Genomic DNA, 23,111 nt, shown 5'->3' with positions numbered 1-23,111 from the left:
GTGATGGGTGTCTTTATTTCCTCAGTAATGCCTGGATATGCACAATCTTGAGGAATTTAATCGCTTTAAAGCATTAAAACAAGGTATATGCTAGTTGGTAAAGAACAAATATGGTGTTAGAATTGTTAGAATTTTGTGTGTATGTGTGGGTTTTCCTTTAAAGGTAGTGAAAAGAGCTCCTAAGTTTGAAAAGTCATTTCACAAATACAGAATTAAAGTGTGCTGGCATGCCAAGTTTTAGTTTTGGCCTATTTTGTTCTATAGCAGGCTCTGTCAAACTGATGGTCTTGCAAGCAGTAGTGTTTTAAAAATGCCCTGTAGCAAATGTGTTCAGTTTATCATAGCCTTCACAAGTGCATGTGTTTTCTAAGGAATTAATCATACAACACTAGTTATATTCACACAAACTAGAAAGACATTTTACAAAGGCCATGTGAAAATGCTTTATCTTGTCAAAGTACAAATAGGTAAGTAAAATAGTGCATGATTTTTAGGCCATGTTGACTACTTCACATTTTATCCTGAAAGGAAATTAAGATGTTTTATGTTTAGTTGAGTGTTGCTGATACTTCCCCAGTGAATTTGATTCCTTTCTCTGACACACCAGTCAAAAAAACTAACCAGTTAACCACCAATTAATTGGGCATTAATTAGGAATCAGTCATTTTTGTCAAGCTTGCCCCTCTACTGAATGCAAAAATGTATGATTGTCAGATTAGCAAAAATCTCTTCTACTTCTGAAAAAAAAAACTGATCTGGAGTGAACAAAGGAAATTAAAGTTACTGAAAATTGCTGTGCACCCATTCAGATATCAAAAGCAAAGTGAAAAGCCTGAGTGCTTAAAAGTGAGGCCTTGCTGAATTTCAAACCATAGCAGCAGTGATCCAGCTCATTTGTGCCCACCCTGGATTGTATTGATCTTGTAAAGCTGGTTTGATTTTCTTACCCCAAAGGATAACTGATGTATACAGGATTTAATATGACCATTTAAAGGAACAGTGTTTTGTTGGTTTATTCCATCTCAGACATTTTTTACTAAAATGTACTTTGTCAACATGGCCAGAAATGACCCTTCCTCCTGACTAAACCCATTTTTGAGTTCACTGCTGTAAGAGTCACTGTGGAGAACAGAGGGAAGGAATCTGACTCAAGATGTCTGTGCTGCAGCTTGTGTAGTTGTCCTGCACTCCCTCTGGCAGCCTCTGTTCAGAGAGGGGGGAGGCTGTGGGTTCTCTGCAGGACCTGCTTGCTCATTCTCTAAGCCTTGGTGCAGCCCAACTGCTTCAGTCTTTAGCACTGAACTTGGATAGCACTTTGTTAATACACAAATTTTATAGCTAATGAAAGTTCTACTTACACCTTGTGCTACAGTAGGTCTTCCAAATAACAACATGGGAATGGTATTTCATGTAACAATTCCTGAATAGTTACAGACAACATGCAATGGGTAATATTTAATCTCCATTATAAAGGATTGTATAAATACCTCAAGCTCCATTTTATGTAAAAAATCAGTGCTCAATCTTTCTATTTTTTGATACCATGAATGCAATATATCAGCATCTTTTGCAGATTTCTGGATTGCTGATGATGGTTATACAAGTACTTGGAAAATGCTCTAAAAGCAGCAATGCCAAAATGGAGTTTTTTCTCACTTCTCAAAGATTACTTGCAACAATATGTGATAGATTCCAGCAATGCTTTCTGTCTTCTGGGAAAGTGTTAGTGCATCTGAGATTGTGTTCATCAATGTATATAGTTCATAAAAGGCAGTTTGTTTGTGTAATAGTGTAAGCATTATCAGGTATCTTAGAATATAGACTTAGTAAAATATTTTTCTTAGAAGCATTTTTTCTAAAAAAATGGGGATAACTCATATATGCATATTTTGGTTGAAAGAATTACCAATATCATTTTCTTGCCAAACATGGCATCATTTGCTGGTAAAGGAGAACTTTTTAGATACTGTAATAATAAAAAGTTGGAATGACTTTAATAAATGTATTGAAGCATTGTAGTAAGTTTTAAAAGATCTATTTATTTAAAGGTTTTGTTTGCACAAAGTGGAAGAAGTATTGTCTAATACTTCTTGAGTATAATCTTTGAACAGTAATTACCAATTTCATTTAAAAAACCATTATCTCTCCTGAGTGCCATTAATAGCTGATTGTGAGCTGAGCCTCACTACTGCCTTGGAATAGGCAAGTAACTCTAGCTGGCAGTCATGCCCAAGATGTACAGCCAAGTTCTCCTAACCAAAATTTAATTTGGGATTAGTTTCTGCATTTGAGCCTAGGGCAGTAAGCAGATGCTGGAGATCTTTCTTTATTAGAATCTTCCTGAGCCATCTGGACACTAATGCAAGTTTCTTTCCTGTTCTTCCTAGAAATAAGAGCAGTTTGATTGCATTGGCCTGTTGTATTGATTCTGGCTTTGTGTGTTAAAAAAAAAAAAAAAATTAAAAAAAAATCACCACCAACTGTGCCTTCTCTGGGAGTGGTTTGGGGATAAGTCGTAAGAACAGAAAAATGATTCTGGCGATACATTTGAGGTATCTTTGCTAATCAAAATGATCTTCCTGTTCTTTGTATGTTTTTTTTTTTTTGGTGTATGTAGTGTTTACATAGAGTTTACAGTGTAATACATAAGTATTTAAAATATTTAGCTATTGCTGTGGATTTAATGTTATTTTAAAACAAGATCTTCATGTGGTGCTGTGGAAGGTGACAGATTTTTCCAGTTAGGTAAAAGTATTTACTTAATATTGTTTGCATAATAGGATGTTTGTAAACTTAAAAAACTGGTTAGCTTATATCTCACTTGAGTGCATGATAGAACTTGTTAGGGCAAATATGCAAATATACACAAATAGATTGTCCTAAGAAATTGTAATGTGGTTTGTTATTCTAAGTAGTTTAGGAGATAATGAAACTACTGCTTCTCCAATAATTACCTGTGCTGTCTCTTGCATCTGTCAGTGTTTAAAAATAGTTAGCTTGTTTTCTAGGTGACTGTATTCTGTTCAAATAAAGTCAAATTAACTTCCAAGACTGCTTCTTATATGACCTCCTTTAGGTATGCTTCCCTCTTAATCCAAATATTTTACTTGTCAGTTACAAAAGCACCTGAATTAAGAGACAACAAAAACCTCCTGATGTTAAATTTGACAGCTGCTTCTGCTTTCGTATGTATTTCCAAGGTAATTATTTATTCTTTCTCTTCATAACCTTAGAATTAGGAAAATTTAAATAAAGTGTGTGAAGATTTAATAAAATGTGTTGTGAAAATGAATATAATTATTGAAAGGTGTGCAGTGGTTTCAGAGGCCTCAGGACTGTGATACATGGATAACACAGCTCAGTATACAAGACATGTAAGTCCAAGAAGCTGGTGCACTCAAATCCTTCATACATGAGAGAAATTGTTCCATTTTAGACTGGTGGAGATCCTAAGACTTATTTAAACGTCTTTCATTTTCTTTAGAGAGTGTTTTCTGCTATGTTCTTCTGCAGTAAAAATGATCCTAATTTTCACATTTTAATTGCAGTTATTTCTACTACAATATGAAAACCCACTGAAGTTTACCCACTCTGGATCTAAGAGTACCATTCACTGGCTTTAATCTGGAGAAAATTCAGCTTCACTAAGTTTTTAGAACGTTTCTCATTTTACAAATAGAATTGAACAGCTGGCTATTTTTATCCGGGTTTAATTTGGCATTTGGCTTTCCAGTTAAACTACTCTTCAGTGCACAGTAAAAGCTGCCATCAGCCAATTTATTGCAGATTCTCAGAGTGTACTTTAGCAGGGACCTTCAGATGTCACCTCCTGCTGACAAGGGTCCTTTGAAAGGCAGCATTACTCATGTAATTGTTTAGGCTTTCATTTAATGGTAAATAATAAACTTAACATGCTGCTGATACTATTGATATTCTGCTCCAAGTTCAAAGCAGCAGGAAAAACATCTACGTATTTACAACTAGTGTTTTCTAAACAGTAATAATACAACATAATTAACATGTGCCAGATGATGCTACATAAAATATTTAGCAAAATGTTAGGCATGTAACCCAGACAGTTTAATCCTTTTATATCCCACAGCATCTGTTTTGCCTAGTTAGGACCCAGCTGCACACAAATCCACAGTTATGTAATAAAACCAGTTTCCTATGTCCTGCACGTTCTAGTGGCAGCTATGTTCATCATTGGTAATAACACATTATGGCTCTAAAATGCATCAGCTGCACTGCTCAGAAATACAAATTTCACCTGATAATCTCATGTTAGGAACACCAGGTGCGGTGTGGTAGTGAACCAGCTTCCATCAAAACTACAGAGTTGCAATTTTAGTGCAAATATTGCCCAGTAATTCTTGAAGCACTCAGAAAATAGCAGAACTGGAGTGTCACCAAAAAAAAAAAAAAAAAAAAAAAAAAAAAAAAAAAAAAAAAAAAAAAAAGTGGGTGCTTGTGCCCTGTTTTTTGGCTAAAATATATTTTTCATTTACTATAAAGTCTTGAGTTGACAACTGCATATACATTAAGCATTTCAAAAAAAGAGCATGCTGCATCCTTTATATGAATACTTTGACTGTAGAAGATATGCCATATACAAATGAATTCTTAATATATAAAATGACCATATTTACTGCAGAGCATTCAAATCAATTCAGCCTGTCACTAGAAGTGTGCTGGGAGAAACTCCTGTGTAAGCAGCCTTTTGTGTGTGCTTGTGCAGCCTGCATTATGTCTTGCACAGACATGCACAACCCAAATATGGCTGCAGGAAAAGATAATACACAAAAACATGAGGCTAAAAATTAAGAAAGGGATTGAAATGCTCCAGTATTCTGTTTTGGTCATTGAAGAGAGTCACTGTTTACACAGACAGATGTGTTTTTTCTGTGAAATAAAGAACTGGTATAAAAGAATTTTGATAATCAACAACATGATTAATGAAATTGCTGTTTGAGTAGTGTTCATTTTAGAAAGGTATAAAGTTGCTAAAATTATTTGAGTTAAATAAGGACTATTTTCCTGAGGAATGTGGTATCTACTACTTTTCATGTATAAGCTGATTAACACGGTAAAGTCATTTAGCCCTTCTTTCCATGTCTTTTCTCTCTATGAACTACTAAACACTGCCCTAGATGTAAAAAATGTGTTATTGCCAGCTGCTTCTATTTTTTTGGCAATGTGTACACTATACACATTTATAATATATATATATTTCCTTTAAGACGATTTAGGAAAAATCACTGATTAAATTTCACCGTGTGTGTGTTGGAAGTTGTCTTTTGTAACAGAATTTATTTACCTGATACAGAAAAAAGTGGTGTTTTGTACAGAGTATTTATTATATATGTTGTATATCTGCAATATACCTAAAGATGTGGAAATATCCTATGCCTTTTTAGCTTGCATTAGCTTATCTATTTTAGATTAAAACTTCCAAAGTATTCTAAATTAGAAACTTCTAAAAATCGTAGTACTGATTTAGAAACTTAGGAAAAAAAACCTCTACCGAGTGTTTCAAATGCAATGGAAATTAAAGATTATTTTCTCGCCAGAAGTCACTTACACTCGCACCCTCCCAGCAGCACAGAGCAGCCGCAGCAGGCGTTGCCCGGGCGGCTGTGCCGGGGTTACCGAGCGCCGGTGCTGCAGCGGCCCCGCCGCGCTGGGCGCGCACCTGCTCGGCCCCGCCAGGAGCCGCTCCCGGGCGGCGGGACGGGCACGGGGAGCGAGCCTGAGGGCGCAGCGCTGCCGCCTCCTCCCCGCGGTACTGCCGGCAGCTCCTCCGGCCGCACCGGGGCCGAGAGCGGCTCCCGAGGCCGGGGGGCGGCCGGCGGTGGCGCCGGGCCCGCGCGGTCCGAGGCTCCCGCCCCCCGCGCCTCCTCACGGCCCCCGCGGGGCGGGGCCAGCGCCGCCCGGCCCCAGCGGCTCCCGGCTCCCGCCGCGGGGCTCGGAGCGAGCAGGGGCCGTGCCCAAGCCATGGCCGGGCGCGGAGCGTGGCCGTGCTGTGGCCGCCCTCCGGCCGCCGTGCTCCTCCTCACCTGGCTCTGCGCGCCCCTGCTCGGCCAGCCCGGAGCCTCACACGCGGGTAAGGCGGCTCGGGGCGGCCCCAGGGGTGAGGGTCGGCCGCTGGGAAGAAGAGTGAAGGGTGAAAAGCGCTCCGGTGAGGAGCCAGGAGGGTGGCGGAGGGGAGGGCTCGGCCGGCCGGGGGTTCCGAGCCCTCCTGGCGCTTTGTGGGGCCGCCGGGGACGGGGCGGGCGGTACCGTGGCCCGGGGGTCTGCGGGCGCCGCTGCCTTGCCCGGCTGGGAGCGCGGGCAGCGGGAGCGCTCCGTGAGGGGAGGGCGTGAGGCGGGATTGTGCGGGGAGGGGGGAAGCTGTCGGAGATGGGCTCTCTGCGCCAAAGCTTCGTTTTCCGCGCCGTCAACTTTTTCCCGGCCGAGGTTAAGGTAAGTCTGGTGCCGGGCGCGGTGGCGGCTGCTGAGGGAGGATCGCGGGGCTGCGCTGCCTTTGGGAGAACGAGCGGGACCTGCGGGGAGCGCTGTCAGACGGGCTCACCAGGGCTGTCCCCTCACCGGAGAGGGGGAAAATGTCTTTGCTAAACTATAGCTTTTCTGGTGTGTTATCAGTCCCGAATGCCTCACATTTCATTACCTTACATTACGTACACTTGCTAAATGTGCATGTATATAACGCTTTAAAGATCTCAGCTGCCGCAGCTTTCAGGTTTTTATCTGCTCACTTTGTGAGGGGAGGTGCAGTTGTAGGTTTGTGGTGCATGCTCTGCATCTGGTACAGAGGTAAACTTGCAGAATATGTTTTAATAACTGTAATTTCGCATACGGATGTGTCTGCCCATGAAAACAATCCTCTTAAGAATTTATAAGACAACTGAAGAATTTATAAGACAACTGTCTTTAGTTTAGTCGTGCATCATTTCTTTGACTTCAAAAGAGGCAGTCTCATAATTCAATCAGGATTTAACTTTCCGAGTTGAAGGATGTAAAACAGCATGTGAAGCTGGAGTGTTTACAGAATTATACAAAGATTAAAGGAGCAAAACCACCGCTCTTCCACAGATTTATTTAGAAACAGTTGCTTCAAAATGTTGCACTTACATAATTTGTAAGTACATTCTCAAGAGTCTTGCAGAATGTCTTGAAAACATAACTACAACAATTAAAGGCAGACAGAAAATTAATGAAAGATAAATCTGAACTTTTTTTATACTAACTGAAAATTGAAAAAGTGATTGTAAATATAGTTTATTGAAATTGATTGTATCAACATCTAGGTTTTAATTCAGCCTACAAATACTCAGTCTGTTATTGCTGAATGTGATTTAAAAGACTATTCTTTGTCCCAAAATTTGGAAAAGGAGTGTTTTTCCTGTTCTTCATGACAGAAGATGCAAAATCATTATGTGACATTACATGATTTATATGACTGCATGGAATTACCTGCAGTCAGGGTAAGCCAGGTTTTGCCTTTTGGCACAAGCCAGCAGTTTTGACTTCACTGATAACCAATTTTATACAGTGAGGCTAAAGTTTCTTTTCATAACTTGTTTTTTCTAAAATGAAATGAAATTTGCTATAAAAGTGCTTGTAAATTAATTTAGTGTTTCCTTCAACTAATAGTGAACGAGTATTTTATCTTGGTTAACTCCGAATTGTCAGGAGAAAATACTTGCTAATTTAAAATACAGTCAAAGTATGTCTTGTTCTTGCTCTGAATTTTTAGTTAACAGGTGAGACTTGAATGCCCAAATGGAGCTGAGGTTAACAACAACCTCTAGCCTAGCCCTGCTGTGCTGCAGACCTGTGATGGTGTTTCCCTGGCACTTCAGGCACCCAAGCATTTTCCACTCAGTTTAACGGAGCAAATCCTTCTCCCTGCCCAACAGAAAGCTGCAAACCTTTCTGCCTGTATGGGTTTCTTGTGATTTTTCTCTTAAAATATTTTGAGAACCTTAAAATATTTTAAGAACCTCTTTCCTTAGAGGTTTTTAAGGGGATAAATGTGAGCATTGATTCGTGGAGAAGTGCCTGTGTTGATTTGTAGAAGGAACTGTGGAAGGAAACACTTGCATAGTTTCCCACTTTTTAGAAGGGTAAAACACAGGGTTTGTGTGATATTATAGGTTTTGAAATCTCCCCATCTGGTTTTGAGCAATGTAGCTGATTTCTGTGAGCTGTAGGATTCTGTGTTCCAGTGTATCCAAGACTGGAATGGAGCTGAGTGTGCAAAACACTCCTGAGGCAGAAGGTAAGGCTGGTGCCCAAAGCCTGCAGCACCCAGGCTGCACTGGCAGCTTGTGAGAAGCACTGGCCTGTTTCTTATTTCCATAAGGAATTTTTAGTGTACATTTCAGATTTGTGTTTAATTTCATGACACATAGCCTCTAAATTTATAAATGGTTCTACTTATCAGGTTCTACATCTTGCTCTTCCTTGTGCTATCTGCACTTCTGCACACCCTTTTTGCTGCTTGCTTTCAGCATCCCTCGAGGCTGACTTCACAGTCCATCCTCAGTGTCAGCAATCAGTGGAAATGATGGAATGATTCAAAGGGGTACAAAAAGAGATGACAAAATCCTGGATCTTCTTTACAGGAATGTCCTCCTGCCTTCAGCAGGACAGGATTTTCCCTGATGTGAAAATCCTGGGAGGAGGATCCCAGTTGTGGCTGTGGGAGCTGAGTGGAGCAGGCTGGTGTCAGTGGGCTGGGCAGGAGGGGCTGGGCAGGCCCAGGCTGCAGTCACTGCAGGGAGGGCACTGCCACTGCTGCAGGGAGGGCACTGCCACTGCTGCAGGGAGGGCACTGTCACTGCTGCAGGGAGGGCACTGCCACTGCTGCAGGGAGGGCACTGCCACTGCTGCAGGGAGGGCACTGTCACTGCTGCAGGGCACTGTCACTGCTGCAGGGCTCTGCCACTGCTGCAGGGAGGGCACTGCCACTGCTGCAGGGCACTGTCACTGCTGCAGGGAGGGCACTGCCACTGCTGCAGGGAGGGCACTGCCACTGCTGCAGGGCACTGTCCCTGCTGTGCCAGCCGTGTCACTAGGGGGGTCAGGGAGCTCTTTGGCACCTGGTGTGGACTTGCCCTAGAATCCATAGCACAGAAAGGAATGGTTGGTTGTCCAATTAGCTCTTAATCTAAAGACTGACTGTCAGTTCACATCTGTTTCTGGTTAGTTTACAAACTACATGGTCTGTTAGAGTTATTAACCAAACTTGTATGTGTATTCAGAAATATGTGCCATAGTTATACCTTGTTGCTAAGCTGTTGGGGGTAGTTTCATTCTCCTTTACCAACATCAAGTTGTACCTTTAACATTGTAAATTTGAATTGAATGTGAGAAACAGCTTCCCTACTTTCTGTGAGCAGCTCTAGTGCCTCTGTGCATATTGGTAAGTACTAAGCAGTATTGCAGTTCAAAATTCCTCACACTTTCATGTCCATTATATGTTGTTTTATTTTGCTCCTGTTTGGCTGGAGGTTGATGTGCTAGGTAAAAGCGAAGGCACAAATCTTCCCAGTAACTCTAAAGCCAACTTTTCCATGCTTGTAGGTGTGGTGATAGGGTTTGCCTTTATTTTTTAAACAGGGGAGGAAAAGATAATTCTGGAAAGTTCAGAACGTAATCATTGGCTTTTCTATCTTTTATTCAGTAAATAGAATAAAGTTAGTATTGCTGCTTTGACTTACAGACATCCTAGTTAAGATGATTGTGATCTTTCTGAATGCTTGCTGTTAATTAAATGCTTGACTGTGATTGGATTCTGGGCAATTGCTAATGCATAGAAGGAAAAGTAGGCCAAAAAATTAAAGAGCATGCAGGAAGTATGACTCATGATCCTTTTCAAAGGGTCAGAGGAATCAGTATCAAATAAAACTTCAATTTGATACATTACACCTGTCTTTTCCACCTAATGAAGTAACGATGGGAGATCATCTCAATAGATACACTGGAGTACTGAAGGCAGGGATACTATGTATATTCCTTCACCTTCCAGATTTTTAAGGAAATTATTAGTTGTTAGATTTGTGGATAAGTTTGTGTTATATACCCCAGAGTTAAAGAATATAAGGTTAACTGCAAAGTATGGATATTTTGAGTGTTTATTGTCCTTAGTAGTGTTGTGTTTGTTGGGTTTTTTTTTTGCTGTAATGGTGGATGATTAAAAATATGCATTAGTAATATGTATTACTTCTGAAAATGCATGTTAACATTACACTTCAAAGTGACCCTTCCCCTTTCCCCATGGGCCTCCTTTTGCACCCAGTAGTGATGTAAAGAAAACCTGAAATCATTAACACTCAATTCTGTCAATTAGAAAATGCTTTGAGTTACACTGTTTAAATTAGAAAATGCTCTGAACTGCGCTGTTTAATGTCTAAGGACCAGTGTTACGCCTGCACTGCCAATCTGGCTCCTAGACTCTCTATCTAAGGAGGTGCAGAGGAATACAGAGTTCAAAGAAAGCTTGTTATTTGGAGAAACATGGACTGTGGTGTTCCCCTATTTAAAAACAAAGATTTATGAAAATACCTCTGGGATCAAGCCTATAACACTAAGTATTTCACTGGTAATTCTTATAAAAGGAATAATGTTGCTAAATCATATTAAGATGCTAGGGAATTTAATCCCATAATGATACAGTAAATTACAAGAGTGTTATTCTTTTGTAAAACCCATCTTTTGTTTCTTATCTACAACATTTAAAAAGTTAGCCATTAGCAGCCCACGTGAAATTATGACTTGAGAACGTTATCAAGATAAATGGACATGTACATGTTTCATCATGCTACTCATGCATCTGAGGCCCATGTAATGTTTCACCCTATTTTCTAAATAGTTCTTCCAAAGTACTTTAATAAAAAAGTTTGTTAAATACCTATGAAGGAAATGGTAGAACTGAATTTTTAAATACAATGTTTTCAAGGTCAAGCGTTTCATTAGAATTTTTACTTAGCCTTTGTCCTCCAGCTACTTCAGAGTTTAAAAAAAATGGAATAATTTGTGCATAAACATTTGTCTCCTTTGTGCAGAATTAAAATTTAGGCCATCCAACCTCATAGGTGATTTAGGTGTAGGGTTTTTGGGTTTTTTTTGTTGCTAAATATGGACTTACACTGAGGGGCAGTGAGAAGAATTTAAGGTGCAGATAATAAAGAAAATGTTGTCATTGGGAGTTGCCACTGACCAGCAGAGAGCTGCCTTTGGTTCAGCCTGCAGGGGTTCCCTGGCCTCAATAGAAATGGAGCCACACAAATACAGGCCAGCTCAGAACTGCCCTGCAGAGGCTACAGATCTTTTGAGTATTTTTTAGTACTCTGAGCTGGTGGCAGGGGTGAGTGTTGCCATAATCTCTTGCCATCTGATTTAGGATGAGATTGTACTCTGAGTTGTTTGTTTGCTAATCTTGCTAGTCACAGGTTTTAACCTCTTTCTGTTTTTCTCCAGCCAGCAGAGCTGCTCTGCTGCCTTAAGCCACTAAAACTGTTTTACTTGTTTTCCTCTCTTTACATTTTTTCCACTTGTCACCAGCTCTTCACAATTTTTGTACTGATGTTAATACAAGGAGTGACTAAGAATCACAGCCCCTTGTTGTAATCTTAAAATCATAGATCCATGGAATGGAAAAGAGATACAAAAAACATACACAGTCTGTGTAACAAATTATTTGAATGGCCATGTTAAATAAAATGTACAAGGTAGGGGTGATTACTTATTTTGTTTTTGCCAAATCTTAATGTACTCATACCATTCCCAGCCCCTCATGGAGCTCTCCTTTGTTCAAGAAGTCTTTTCTAGACCAGTTTGCCCCAACGTGTTAATAAAGAGAATAAACTAGAAATGTTGAAAAGTGTGGATACATCTGTGATCAGACAAAGGAAGAAAGAAATAATTGAACTATATTGTTAGTAAATAATGGTCGTTGTAATAATCAGTGAGTATACTATAGGTCTGAGTACAAAATGTTTGAAAAATAATCTAAGTATAGAAAAGCAGTAAAGGAACATGTCCCCTTTGAGCAGAGCAGAGGAGATGCTGTGTTTTAGGAGAAGCTTGATCTGGAAACAACACGTACCCTGAGGATGCTGTGTGGTTGCACAGGAGCTTGTCTTACAGGAACACAGAAATGGTGAAAGTGCAACTTTGCCTCTGCATTGCTTCAAGGTCAATTAATTGAGAGATAATATCCAGCTGCATAGTCAGTCTTAAATTCAGTTGAGAGTTGTAAGTGGAGGAGGGAAATGTAATTAATGCTAATATAAAAATCAAGTATTTATGAAATATTAGGCTGAAATATACACAAAACCTTTCATAATTCAGGAAATAGGGATATAGAAATAGAGAAATTAGGTTGTGTCTTCAGGAAGTATTCTTTTGGATGCCTGTAAAATGTAGGGCTTGGCAAATCTGGCTATAGTTACAAATAAGAAAAAATCCTTGGTTAATGAGGATATACTGAACCAGTTAAATATATTTTTGGCACTTGTACATTTACAAGATAACTTGTACATGTGCAGCATTCTGTTGCTGGATCCTTTTTGGCAGCAATTCTGATGTCCTGTGAGTTTTTCTGTATCCACGTGAGCTGTCTCAGTGGTATAGTGTAAGCTGCCCATCAGTTCTTTGCACATCCCACAAGTCAGAAAGATTTGTATTTTGAAACAGAAGGGTGACCTGTCTTAAAACCCAAATGTTGATTTGGCCCACAGCAAGAACCATTCAGCAGCACATTGGTGTGGGGTAAGACTTGTAGGAAAAAGTGTGGTGGTGTTCACAGGGCTCTGAGGAAGAGGGAAGAGACGAGGATCTGACTCCATGTTTCAGAAGGCTTGATTTATTATTTTATGATATATATTATATTAAAACTATACTAAAAGAATAGAAGAAAGGATTTCATCAGAAGGCTGGCTAAGAATAGAAAAAGAATGGAATGATAACAAAAGCTTGTGTCTGGGACAGAGAGTCTGAGCCAGCTGACTGTGATTGGCCATTAATTCCAAACAACCACATGGGCCAATCCCAGATGCACCTGTTGCATTCCACAACAGCAGATAATTATTGTTTACATTTTGTTCCTGAGGCCTTTCAGCTTCTCAGGAGAAACAATCCTAAGGAAAGGATTTTTCATAAAATGTGTCTGTGACAAAAAAGGAGTCCTGCTTTTGTGCTGTCCTGTTTCAGACTGTGCTGATCCTATTTCTTAGGCTACATTCTGCTTTTGCTGCTCCTATGGCACTTCAGAGAAATCTGGTTAGTGTGTAAAATAATGATATTCCTCCTGGACTTCCCCACAGCTGCAGTGCCAAAGGCAGGGGCCTGCCTTGCTGAGCTCTGCAGTGCTTTGGCTGTTTTCACCAAAGGACCTGGGCATGGAGCCTTTTGCAGCACAGCAGTCACATTTCAATGAATGCAAGGGAACTTAAAACTTGGGCTGCCCATCTCGGTTTGTCATGTGGGACTGGGTTAGGTCAGTTCAATCAATGGCTGAAGTGGGGTCAGCCTGGCCTCTGCCACCAATGCCAAGTCATGCAAGTGTTGGTCAAACTCTGAGGGATCTTTAGCAGGTTTTGTGGGAACGAGAGCTCCTGCCCTGTGCAGGTGTGACACTGCCTGGCATACAGTGTAGTCACCCCAGGCAATTCTAGAATCCTAGTCCTCTTCAGTACCTATGAATTGCTGATTTACTGAATGTTGATGGTAATGAACTTCAAGCAGGCATTATTTATGCTGCCTTTAATTGATACTTTGTTTCCTTTAGCTTATTTTATGAGAAAGATTAGATACTACCAATGTTTTTTCTGCTTGTATCATTCCTAGTTGATCTACTTCTGTTATGTTGACTAAATTCACCTCCTCTCCAAACAAAGTAATGTTAATCTTTTAAATCTCTCCTTGTATGGATGACTGTCTCTAGTTTTAATCTGTTTATGTCGTTCTCTGGTGATTTTGTGCTTCTGATACATCTTTTTTTAGATGGATGCTGTTAGTGAGCACATGATTTCTAGAGAGGTTGTGCCATAGATTTATGTAATAGCATAATATTATAAGTCTGCATTTAAAAGAGATGGTGGTGAGCTCCTTTCTTTTGGTTATGCTGTCCCTTAAACTGATGATAATGATAACAGTTGCTAGGTCTTTTTTTGGCATAGTTCCCTTTTAAATTTCATTGGTAAGTAGTAAAAATCTTTATCTAGAACATGTCTGGTGGTCATTCTAACTTATGTCTGGGGATTGGAGACCCTTCCATGCAAGGTGATGTGTGTAGTTTGTGCTTCTGGAGGCAGCAGCCATCTTGAGGTCTTTCACAACCCCTTTGAAAGCTGTTCTTATTCAAGTTCTTTAGCTAGACTCTGATCTTCCCTTTTTTTCCTCCCCTCTCTGTTAGTCTTCCCCAAAATGATCCTTTGAGAGCTGTGAAAAAGAACTGGAAAGGTGCATCCCAGTCAGTGTAACATTAGAATGGGTAGAGAGTCAACTGTAAATAGTTTGGGAAAGTGCTCTACAAGTGCAGCAAAATTTATACATGGTAAATGTGCCCAAACATTAGAAGAGATACATTGAACAAAGAGACTGAAGTTTCAAACTGGATTGCAAGTTATGCAGCATTGCACAGGTGTGTAATGTGGATGTAGGTTGACAGAACTTCAGTCCCTCATGATCAGCTTTCTGTTTTAGAGGAGTTCCATAGTTGCATGGCATTGGGTAAATGATATAAGAGCTTTTTGCCTGCTGAGATTATCTTAATGTTCTTGAGTCATCAATTTTAGAAGCGTGATAATGGTATGAGGATGCCAATAAAAGCAGATAACTTCATAAAATTCTACTTCCATGACCTTGGACATGCTTCCAGAGAGAAGGGGATGAGATGAGAAATTGAACTCTGCATAAAAAAACTGTAACTGTTTGGACATAATGCAGATGTACACTGCTCATTTGAATCAATGTTAATATTTTTTTTTTATTTTAGCTGTGTCTGAACCTTCTTTTATTGCTAAAAGTGAAGATCGTTTGTTCAAGCATTTATTTGAAGACTATCAAAGATGGGTTCGTCCCGTGGAACGCTTGAATGACACAATAAAAATCAAGTTTGGCCTTGCAATCTCTCAGCTAGTAGATGTGGTATGTATAGTAAATAAGTTGGGTTTTTTTTTCCACTAACTTTAAAAGGAACATAATTTCATGTGAAATAATTGAGCCTGTTAAACACAATAGATTAAACATCTTAAATTATTATCTGTGTAATAAAAAATGCCCTGTAGATGAATATATAATGTTCTCATATAAACATACTTAGTGATTAGAATGCTTTCAGCAGTGTGTTTTGTATTTTAAGTTACAGACCTCTGTGAACTAAAGCAGCTATTTCCTATGGATAGATTGTTTTTTGTGATATATGCTTTATTTTACAGGATGAAAAAAATCAATTGATGACAACAAATGTATGGTTGAAACAGGTATGTGTAAATATTTATGAAAATTTCTGAAGCTTTATAACTGCAAATCAACATTTAGGAGAAACTTTTCTAGTTAATTGTATATTCAAAAAACTTAGCTCTTGCAAGAAATTTTATTTCACATAGTATCTTTATAGAATGTCCCTGAAAATGCTTTAAAGGATTAATTGTGACAAACCTCTAAGGAAAACCATAACAAGGTAAATAAAAATTCACCAAATTAAAAGTAATATGATATGACATTGCATGACCATTTAATATACCAAGGTGTATATAACCAACCATAAATTACTGCTTCAGTATGTAAGTTTTTATACAAAAGCTTTATCAAGAAAAGTATGGTTGGTGTATTATTCTGTATAATATTTTTGAGGTCTTTTTCCTGTAGGATATTTGAAATTATTGGATATACATTACTGTGAAATTCCAGTTTCAAAGTTAAATATGCTTGCTAGAAGGAAATACTTTTTTCTCTTAAGGATATTTGGGTTTGGGCAGGAAAAAGCCTCCAGCTTTGTAATTGTCAGAGTCCAGTACTAAACTTAATTGCCACTATTTACTCAGCTAATGCTGCTCACAAATCATTCTTGATTTAACTGAGAAGAATCTTTGCAGATGCTGGGTATACTTACTAGCTTATGGAATTATTTTTGTTTGGGCTAATTCTTTTCTGTTTGTTTATTTGAGTTTTTTTCCTTTTGCTTCCCATTTTTTTTCTTTTTGGTAACTGTAATTTTAGGCCAAGTTTTTATTTTTAGGAAAACTTTGAGATTAGTCAGCAAATATGAGATGGCCACGTGAGCTGATGATTCTTTGTGTCCTCTTTAATAGTTTCTGCAGGTCTTCTTGAAGTTGAACCAGTTTTAAGAGTTGGAACACGATGAGGTTTTTTTTGTATAATGAAAATGTTTAAATTGCTTCTGATTAGCTTCCAGTCATTGGTATTCATCCAGAACAAGCTTTTTTTTCAAATTTAATTTATACAATTAAATTACATTAGAATAGCTCTTACTTATAAATGCATGCTCTGAAAAAGGAACATCATATCTTAAGTTCTGTACAGAAACATTGTCAAGCAGCTCTTACAACAGAAAACAAATACTGAATGAGGTAACCACATGCCTGTTCAGCAACTTCATTGTTTGATGCAAATTTTAGTTCACTTTGATTGTTGTTAATTGCCCTGTTATCTATTTTCATCTGCTATCACCCTGCTGAAATCCACTTCCCAATAATGATTTTTACATCTCACATATCCACAGGAATGGATAGATGTAAAATTGAGGTGGAATCCTGATGACTATGCAGGAATCACATCTATCCGTGTCCCATCAGATTCTATCTGGATTCCAGATATTGTGCTGTATGACAAGTAAGGTTTGAATCTTTTCATACAAAATGCATTTACTTCATAACTTCTCTGACCAAACTGCTTCTGGGAGGCTCATTTAATGGACACAATGTGTACATTTAGTGGGCTAAAGAACCTGTGGAAGAACTTGCCTCTGAATGCAGATAGACTTTGTTGCCATGTTAAGTGCTCAGATGTTTTGCTTTACTTCCAAATGGAATTTCTAGTCCCTTTGAAAAGATTATTTCCATTTTGTTGTGTGAACTTTTTTCTTTATTGGAGAAAAATGTCTTGCACAGTGCTGGGTATAAATATAGTGTGATGGGAGGGAAGCAACTAATTTATGCTGTTGTAGGTCATATTCAGCATGGAATTAAAGTCAGGCACATATAACTGTAAGGGGGGGTTGGATTGGTTTTGACTTTTTTCTTTTGAAAATTAACAGATCTCAGAAACAAGAACTTTTGAATTAACCTTTGTGCACAACCCAGGTGCACATACAGTGCTTTTACATTTCCAGACTTGTTGAGTCAGGAAAAAAGGCTGTAGCAGTGATTGTAAATTCAAGTTTGGGCACAAGTATTATTTTACCTGTTTAGTGACTCTTTTTCTTCAATAATTATAGTTTGGCTGAATTTAAAAGTACTTATTCTGTCTTACTAATAGAAACACCAGAGCTGAGTCATGCTGTTAAAGATTAGGATTTTACAATCTTTTCATAAGATTGGGACCACAGAAAGTTGCACAGATCTTTTCAGGACTTGAAAATATTCTTCAGTCTTCCAATGCTGTTTACCTATGTTAGCTTCAGATTTGAGGGGAAAAAGTTGACTATGAAGACAATACAAAATTTTGGCTATCAAGGGATAGACAGCTGAAATGACAATAACAACTTCTTTAAATACATCCCCACAGCCCATTGTAATTGGCTGTAATTTATCTCTTCTTTCAGTGCAGATGGACGTTTTGAGGGAACATCTACAAAAACTGTGGTAAAATATGATGGCACCATTGCTTGGACTCCACCAGCAAACTACAAAAGTTCTTGTACTATTGATGTAACATTCTTCCCCTTTGACCTTCAGAATTGCTCAATGAAATTTGGTTCCTGGACTTACGATGGCTCACAGGTTGATCTAATTCTTGAAGATTATGATGTTGACAAAAGAGATTTTTTTGATAACGGAGAATGGGAAATAGTGACTGCAACAGGGAGCAAAGGAAACAGGACTGATGGATGCTGCTGGTATCCTTTTGTTACATATTCATTTATAATTAGACGTTTGCCCCTTTTTTACACTTTGTTTCTCATTATTCCTTGTATTGGGCTTTCATTTCTAACTGTCCTTGTCTTCTATCTTCCTTCAAATGAAGGTGAAAAAATTTCACTCTGCACTTCAGTACTGGTATCTTTGACTGTTTTTCTTCTTGTTATTGAAGAAATTATTCCATCATCTTCTAAAGTGATCCCACTCATAGGAGAGTACCTGGTGTTCACCATGATATTTGTGACCCTGTCCATTGTGATCACTGTGTTTGCCATCAACATCCACCACCGCTCCTCGTCCACGCACAACGCCATGGCGCCCTGGGTCCGCAAGATCTTCCTGCACAAGCTGCCCAAGCTGCTGTGCATGAGGAGCCACGTGGATAGGTACTTTGCTCAGAAGGAGGAAACAGCCAATGTGAATGGCTCAGAGTCATCCAGGAACACCTTGGAAGCAGCTCTGGATTCCATCCGTTACATTACGAGGCACGTGATGAAGGAGAATGAGGTCCGTGAGGTGGGTGTGTCAGTCCTGCTGCCCTCATTTTGTACAAGTGCAAACTAGAAAACCAAGGGCTTTACTGGGCAGCTGCATTTTAAAGATGTGCTGCAGATTTCCAGCTTTTGTACTTCGCTGAAAGTTGTGGAGTTATTTCCACTGGAAAAAAGTGCAAATATGGTACAATACTGAGACTGTTTGGCTGATACAGTGCAGTACTTGGGGTCTTCAGAAGTCTTTTGCTGTTTTCTGTTAGCTCTTATCATTAGTTACACATTGTGAGACACTTGTCTGTGACAAGAGCATGTACTGTAACTGTTCCCTACAGCACTGCTGAGATTACAGAAGGAGCTCTTTTCCACTTTAAGGTTGTACCCAAAAGGCTGTCTTGAAAAATGCATTTGCCTTTTATTTTCCAAATAAATACTGCCAAGACTTATCTTGCAGCTTTCAATTTCAAATAAAAACAGTTTGAGTGCTCTAACTTATATTAATTTAAATACAGGCTATAGCCATATGTTGACCATTTTGTGCTCAGATGAAACTGGACTCAATGACTTCCTAAGTGTTCTCTTCTATCCTTACTATAATTTGTCCCTAAGTTTATCAAAAGATGTCAGAGTCTTTTTTTCAGTGTCAGAGTGCATTTTCACTCTGAATTATCCTTCATGAATGTTTACAACATTTCTGTAAGAGCATTAAAATCTGTTTTCTTTACATGCTCTTTAAGCTAGCACCATCGGTACATCAGAGATTTAAAAGCTATTTCCAGTCTGATGTAGAAGTTTGTAGAAGTATAGAAGTCTGTGGTGTACTGTCTGTTCCTGATGGCAAAGGCTGGGGTTCTTCCAGTCTGGGAATTGCTGTCTTCAGAAGGCTCTGGTTGCTGAGAGTGTGTTCTCCCATAGGAGACTAGGAGTAATGTGCCTCCTCTGCTGTGCCTTCTCAGGACTTGATTCTGACATTGTCACAAGGGATGTGGCCTAGATTTATAGTAAATGTATCTGCTGTACTGTTAAAGCAGCATCTGCATTGTATGAACAGCAGAAATAGAATAGTTTGCTGTTAAATACATAATTTCCTGTAAATTAAGGGTTCACTGTGAGAGACAAGTAGTAAGTATTTTGTTTTCCAAGTGTAATTTTGTTACTATAAACCTTGGAAATTAATATACAGCTGACTGGGGATTCAGTTGTTTTGTTATTACTGGGCTCCAGAGAATGCAAGCTTTAATTGTAAAAGTTCTTAATAAACACTAGACAGCTGGTGCTATCATGGCCTTACATCCTAGGAAACATTAGGCTTGGGAAACATGGATAGCTCCAGTTCAAATCCAACACAATTGTTTGGCAGGGTTTTAATTTGCTTGCACAATTATATCTGCAATACTTGCAGAACTGTGTATAGATATGAATAATTTTATCAAAAAAGAAAAAATAGTCATGAAACTCCTGTGAGTATTCTCCCCAGTGTATAATTCTTTGCAGCTTTCAGCAATTGTTTGTAACAAAACAGCTGCTCTGTACTAACAATTTAAATTTTTTTTTTAATTTACTGCTTGGGAGGTTTGGTTTTGGTTTTCTGGTTAGTTTTTAGTTTTGGGTTGGTGGTTTTGGTTGTTGGGAGTTTTTTTACAACTTTTGCTTCCAACTCCTGCTTGGGAATTCCACGTTATGATGTCATGTGCCATGTATCCTGCAGTATGTTAGAAAATGGCAGGCCAGTCTCATCTCTATAGATGAGGATGTTTGGTGCTTCTCAGGGTCAATTTTTGCATCAAAATCTGCATAGCTTACCCATCTTCACAGAGGGAAGCTTGCTTCACTTCTAACTCCCAGTGTAATTATAAAACAATGCTCCAGAGGGTTTTCTAGGGACATGGTTGGATAAAGCCTATCTTGAATTAACTAATAATTGCAGGATTTGGTGCTGTGTTTTCACCTGTTCTTGCACTCACTGACCAACTCATGTGCTCTCTGTTTTAGGTTGTTGAAGACTGGAAATACATTGCTCAGGTGCTTGATCGAATGTTCTTGTGGGCTTTTCTTCTGGTTTCCATAATTGGATCACTTGTGTTATTTATTCCTGTTATTCATAAATGGGCAAGTATAATAGTCCCTACCCATATAGGCAGTACAAATGCATAAAATATTTTTGGAGCTATCTCCTACTGATCTGGCTCTAAGTTTTGCAGTAACTCTGTTTCCATGCATGTTCTTTCTAGGCATGTTTCTGGTAGAGTGAAAAAAAAATAAATCCAGAACTAGAAAATTAGGTTTATTTAAAGCATGGCATTCCCAGGACACACAGAAGTCAGTCTGCTTATTGCCAGCCTACTGAGTTACTGCCAAGCCAGGTCAGAATTAAAAGAACCTTTTCTAGCCATGGCATGTATGATTTATTGAAAAAGCAGACACTGACAGCTACTGTGATATAGAAGGATTTCAAATTTTTAATGATAATCACTGTAGTCCAATTATTAAATTACTATATAAATCATTATACTGAATATTAAATAATTGCATTTACACAGTAGAGTTGCTTATTTCAATTTAGTGCACAAAGGTGAATTTTCATCAGTTCTCTTCAGTGTGTTGCAGAAGTCTGAAATTTCACCAGAATAATTTAAAATAATAAAAATATAAGTTAAACCTCCTGTATATATAATATACAACTAAGAACAGAAATTTGGCCGTGTTTGACCTTTATAAATTTTCACTGGAATTTGCTGCTAAATTTTAAAGCTTGTTAATTCTGTGATACCAACATGAGCATTTAATAAGCCTTAAAATGCCTAAAGGATGTGTGTATATTGATGTCTCCATCAGCTTTGGAAAGGAAGCCAAAGGCAGTTATTCTAATGGGCTGGAACATTCAGATTTCTTTACTCTTGATGAAGAATTTGATACAGTGTGTGAGTTTGCAGACAGGTTCATTATTTCCTGTGTCTGGATGTTTCTCAGAATTAAGATTTTAAGCACGGGCAGAAGGAATTTGTGGAGCATCTTTCTGAAGGAAATGGATTATAAATTACTATGCTGTGGAACCAAATGGAGATGATAAATGATTTTTACATTTGTTTAATTGAACTTGAGAGCTGCCTTGGATTAGTTCTTTCACTTTAAAAACCATATGTAACTCTAAGCAGCAAGGGCTTAGAGTTTTCTGAAATTCTTTTTTCCTAAGATCATTGAAAATGACCTTGCAATTTTTCAATTATTCCATTAAAATGCATTCTTTACACTGATTCCAATGCCACCTCTCTTCCTTTCTTAATAGTTTTATTTCTGGAAAAGACTCTAAAATAATTGGGTGTTTTCCTACATTAAAGTTTTTTCAGTGTTGTTCATAATATAATTGCATCCTGTAGACCTAATACAGGAGTAGAGCAAATCTTAGGAAGTTTTTATTTGCTTGAATTACTACATGAATAATAACATGCTTAGGTGAGAAATTTTAATGTAAACTGTGGTATTTTTGATAATTTTACATTTTTATAGTGATTATAAATTTGAACAATGGATACATATTTCTCCCACGCTCCCTCCCAGATCTCCTTTAGAAAATCCCTGCACTAATTATAATAGTGATTACTTATGTCATAATTTATTTATAATTGAATATTTATTTCAAAATGTTTTAATCTGCAGGACATTCTTGGTTTTGTGTAGCATCTAAAAGGCTCACAGGTAGGGAAATGATATCAGGCAGACCTTTTTTTTCTTTCTTTTTTTTTAATAATAGCAGTTAGGGAATTACTCTTCTTCAGTTACACAATTACATCTGATATTGGATTTCCATTTTTCCTCTATTCCCATCATAACTTTCAAGGTGAATTTGCAAAGATTATCTGTTATTAATATAGATTATCTATATTAATATAGATTATCTATATTAATTCATTAATATAAGAGCTTTAATTTCTCAGTATTACTGAGGTTAATGCATCAATGACATTCTCTGTGTGCAAGTTGCAGAAATACTTCAGATAGCTTGTTTCCTCTTCAAATACAACATTTCTTTTTAAAGTCTTCCATAGGTTTGAATTATTGAAATTTACTTTTACCTGTAGAGAAAGCAAAGTGAGTACAACTGTAGATTAGATATATATCTTATTTTTTTAACTCTCCATTTCATCTCTTTCCCCTTGTTGAATGATGTCTCCAGGCTGCCCAGTTACATCATGATGGGCAGCAAGCACATTGTCCCGTGGAGTCACTCCCTTTATTATAGTAGCTCACAGTTTTTGGAAATGCATGAATTTCTTTTAGGGACTTCTAGTCTGATCATGATAGATTCAGGTAACACAGCTGACACTGGAATCCGTGGGGTCTTCTGCTTATCAGGTGTGTCTGAAACAAAAGAATGTTACTGTACTCAGAAGCATGGACTTTTACTTCTGTAACTTACTGCTGAATGTATTGAACTGTAGGTAATACTACCTTATATAGATCTGTCACTCACTCACAATAAATGAAAAAAAGGCACAATTTTCAACAGTTT

General features: G+C 38.3%; 1 protein-coding gene across 2 annotated transcripts; it reads left to right on the top strand.

Moving 5' to 3' along the window:
* The first annotated feature begins 5,963 nt into the window (after positions 1-5,963).
* CHRNA5 (cholinergic receptor nicotinic alpha 5 subunit) lies at positions 5,964-23,107 on the top strand. 2 transcript variants are annotated; one of them, XM_058033206.1, is made up of 6 exons: positions 5,964-6,103; positions 15,005-15,156; positions 15,447-15,491; positions 16,754-16,863; positions 17,795-18,617; positions 20,594-23,107. In XM_058033206.1, exons 1-6 carry the CDS (start codon positions 5,995-5,997, stop codon positions 20,753-20,755), a joined length of 1,401 nt encoding a protein of 466 aa, XP_057889189.1. In that variant the 5' UTR covers positions 5,964-5,994; the 3' UTR covers positions 20,756-23,107. The 2 variants fall into 2 exon arrangements, with proteins under 2 accessions (XP_057889189.1, XP_057889187.1); XM_058033204.1 differs by having other exon boundaries at positions 17,795-18,626.
* The last annotated feature ends 4 nt before the right edge of the window (positions 23,108-23,111 follow it).

This window comes from Melospiza georgiana, chromosome 13 (genome assembly GCF_028018845.1).
Source record: "Melospiza georgiana isolate bMelGeo1 chromosome 13, bMelGeo1.pri, whole genome shotgun sequence".
NCBI lineage: Eukaryota > Metazoa > Chordata > Aves > Passeriformes > Passerellidae > Melospiza > Melospiza georgiana.
The sequence above is the reverse complement of the archived record's forward strand: the minus strand, read 5'-3'. Positions and strand labels throughout refer to the sequence as shown.

Bases quoted from the DNA above. Each gene is read 5' to 3' on its own strand.
- CHRNA5 (XM_058033204.1), top strand. From the start codon at position 5,995: ATGGCCGGGCGCGGAGCGTGGCCGTGCTGTGGCCGCCCTCCGGCCGCC. The intron at 6,104-15,004 runs GTAAGGCGGCTC...TTTTTATTTTAG, and splicing joins GCCCGGAGCCTCACACGCGG to CTGTGTCTGAACCTTCTTTT. The intron at 15,157-15,446 runs GTATGTATAGTA...TTTATTTTACAG, and splicing joins TCTCTCAGCTAGTAGATGTG to GATGAAAAAAATCAATTGAT.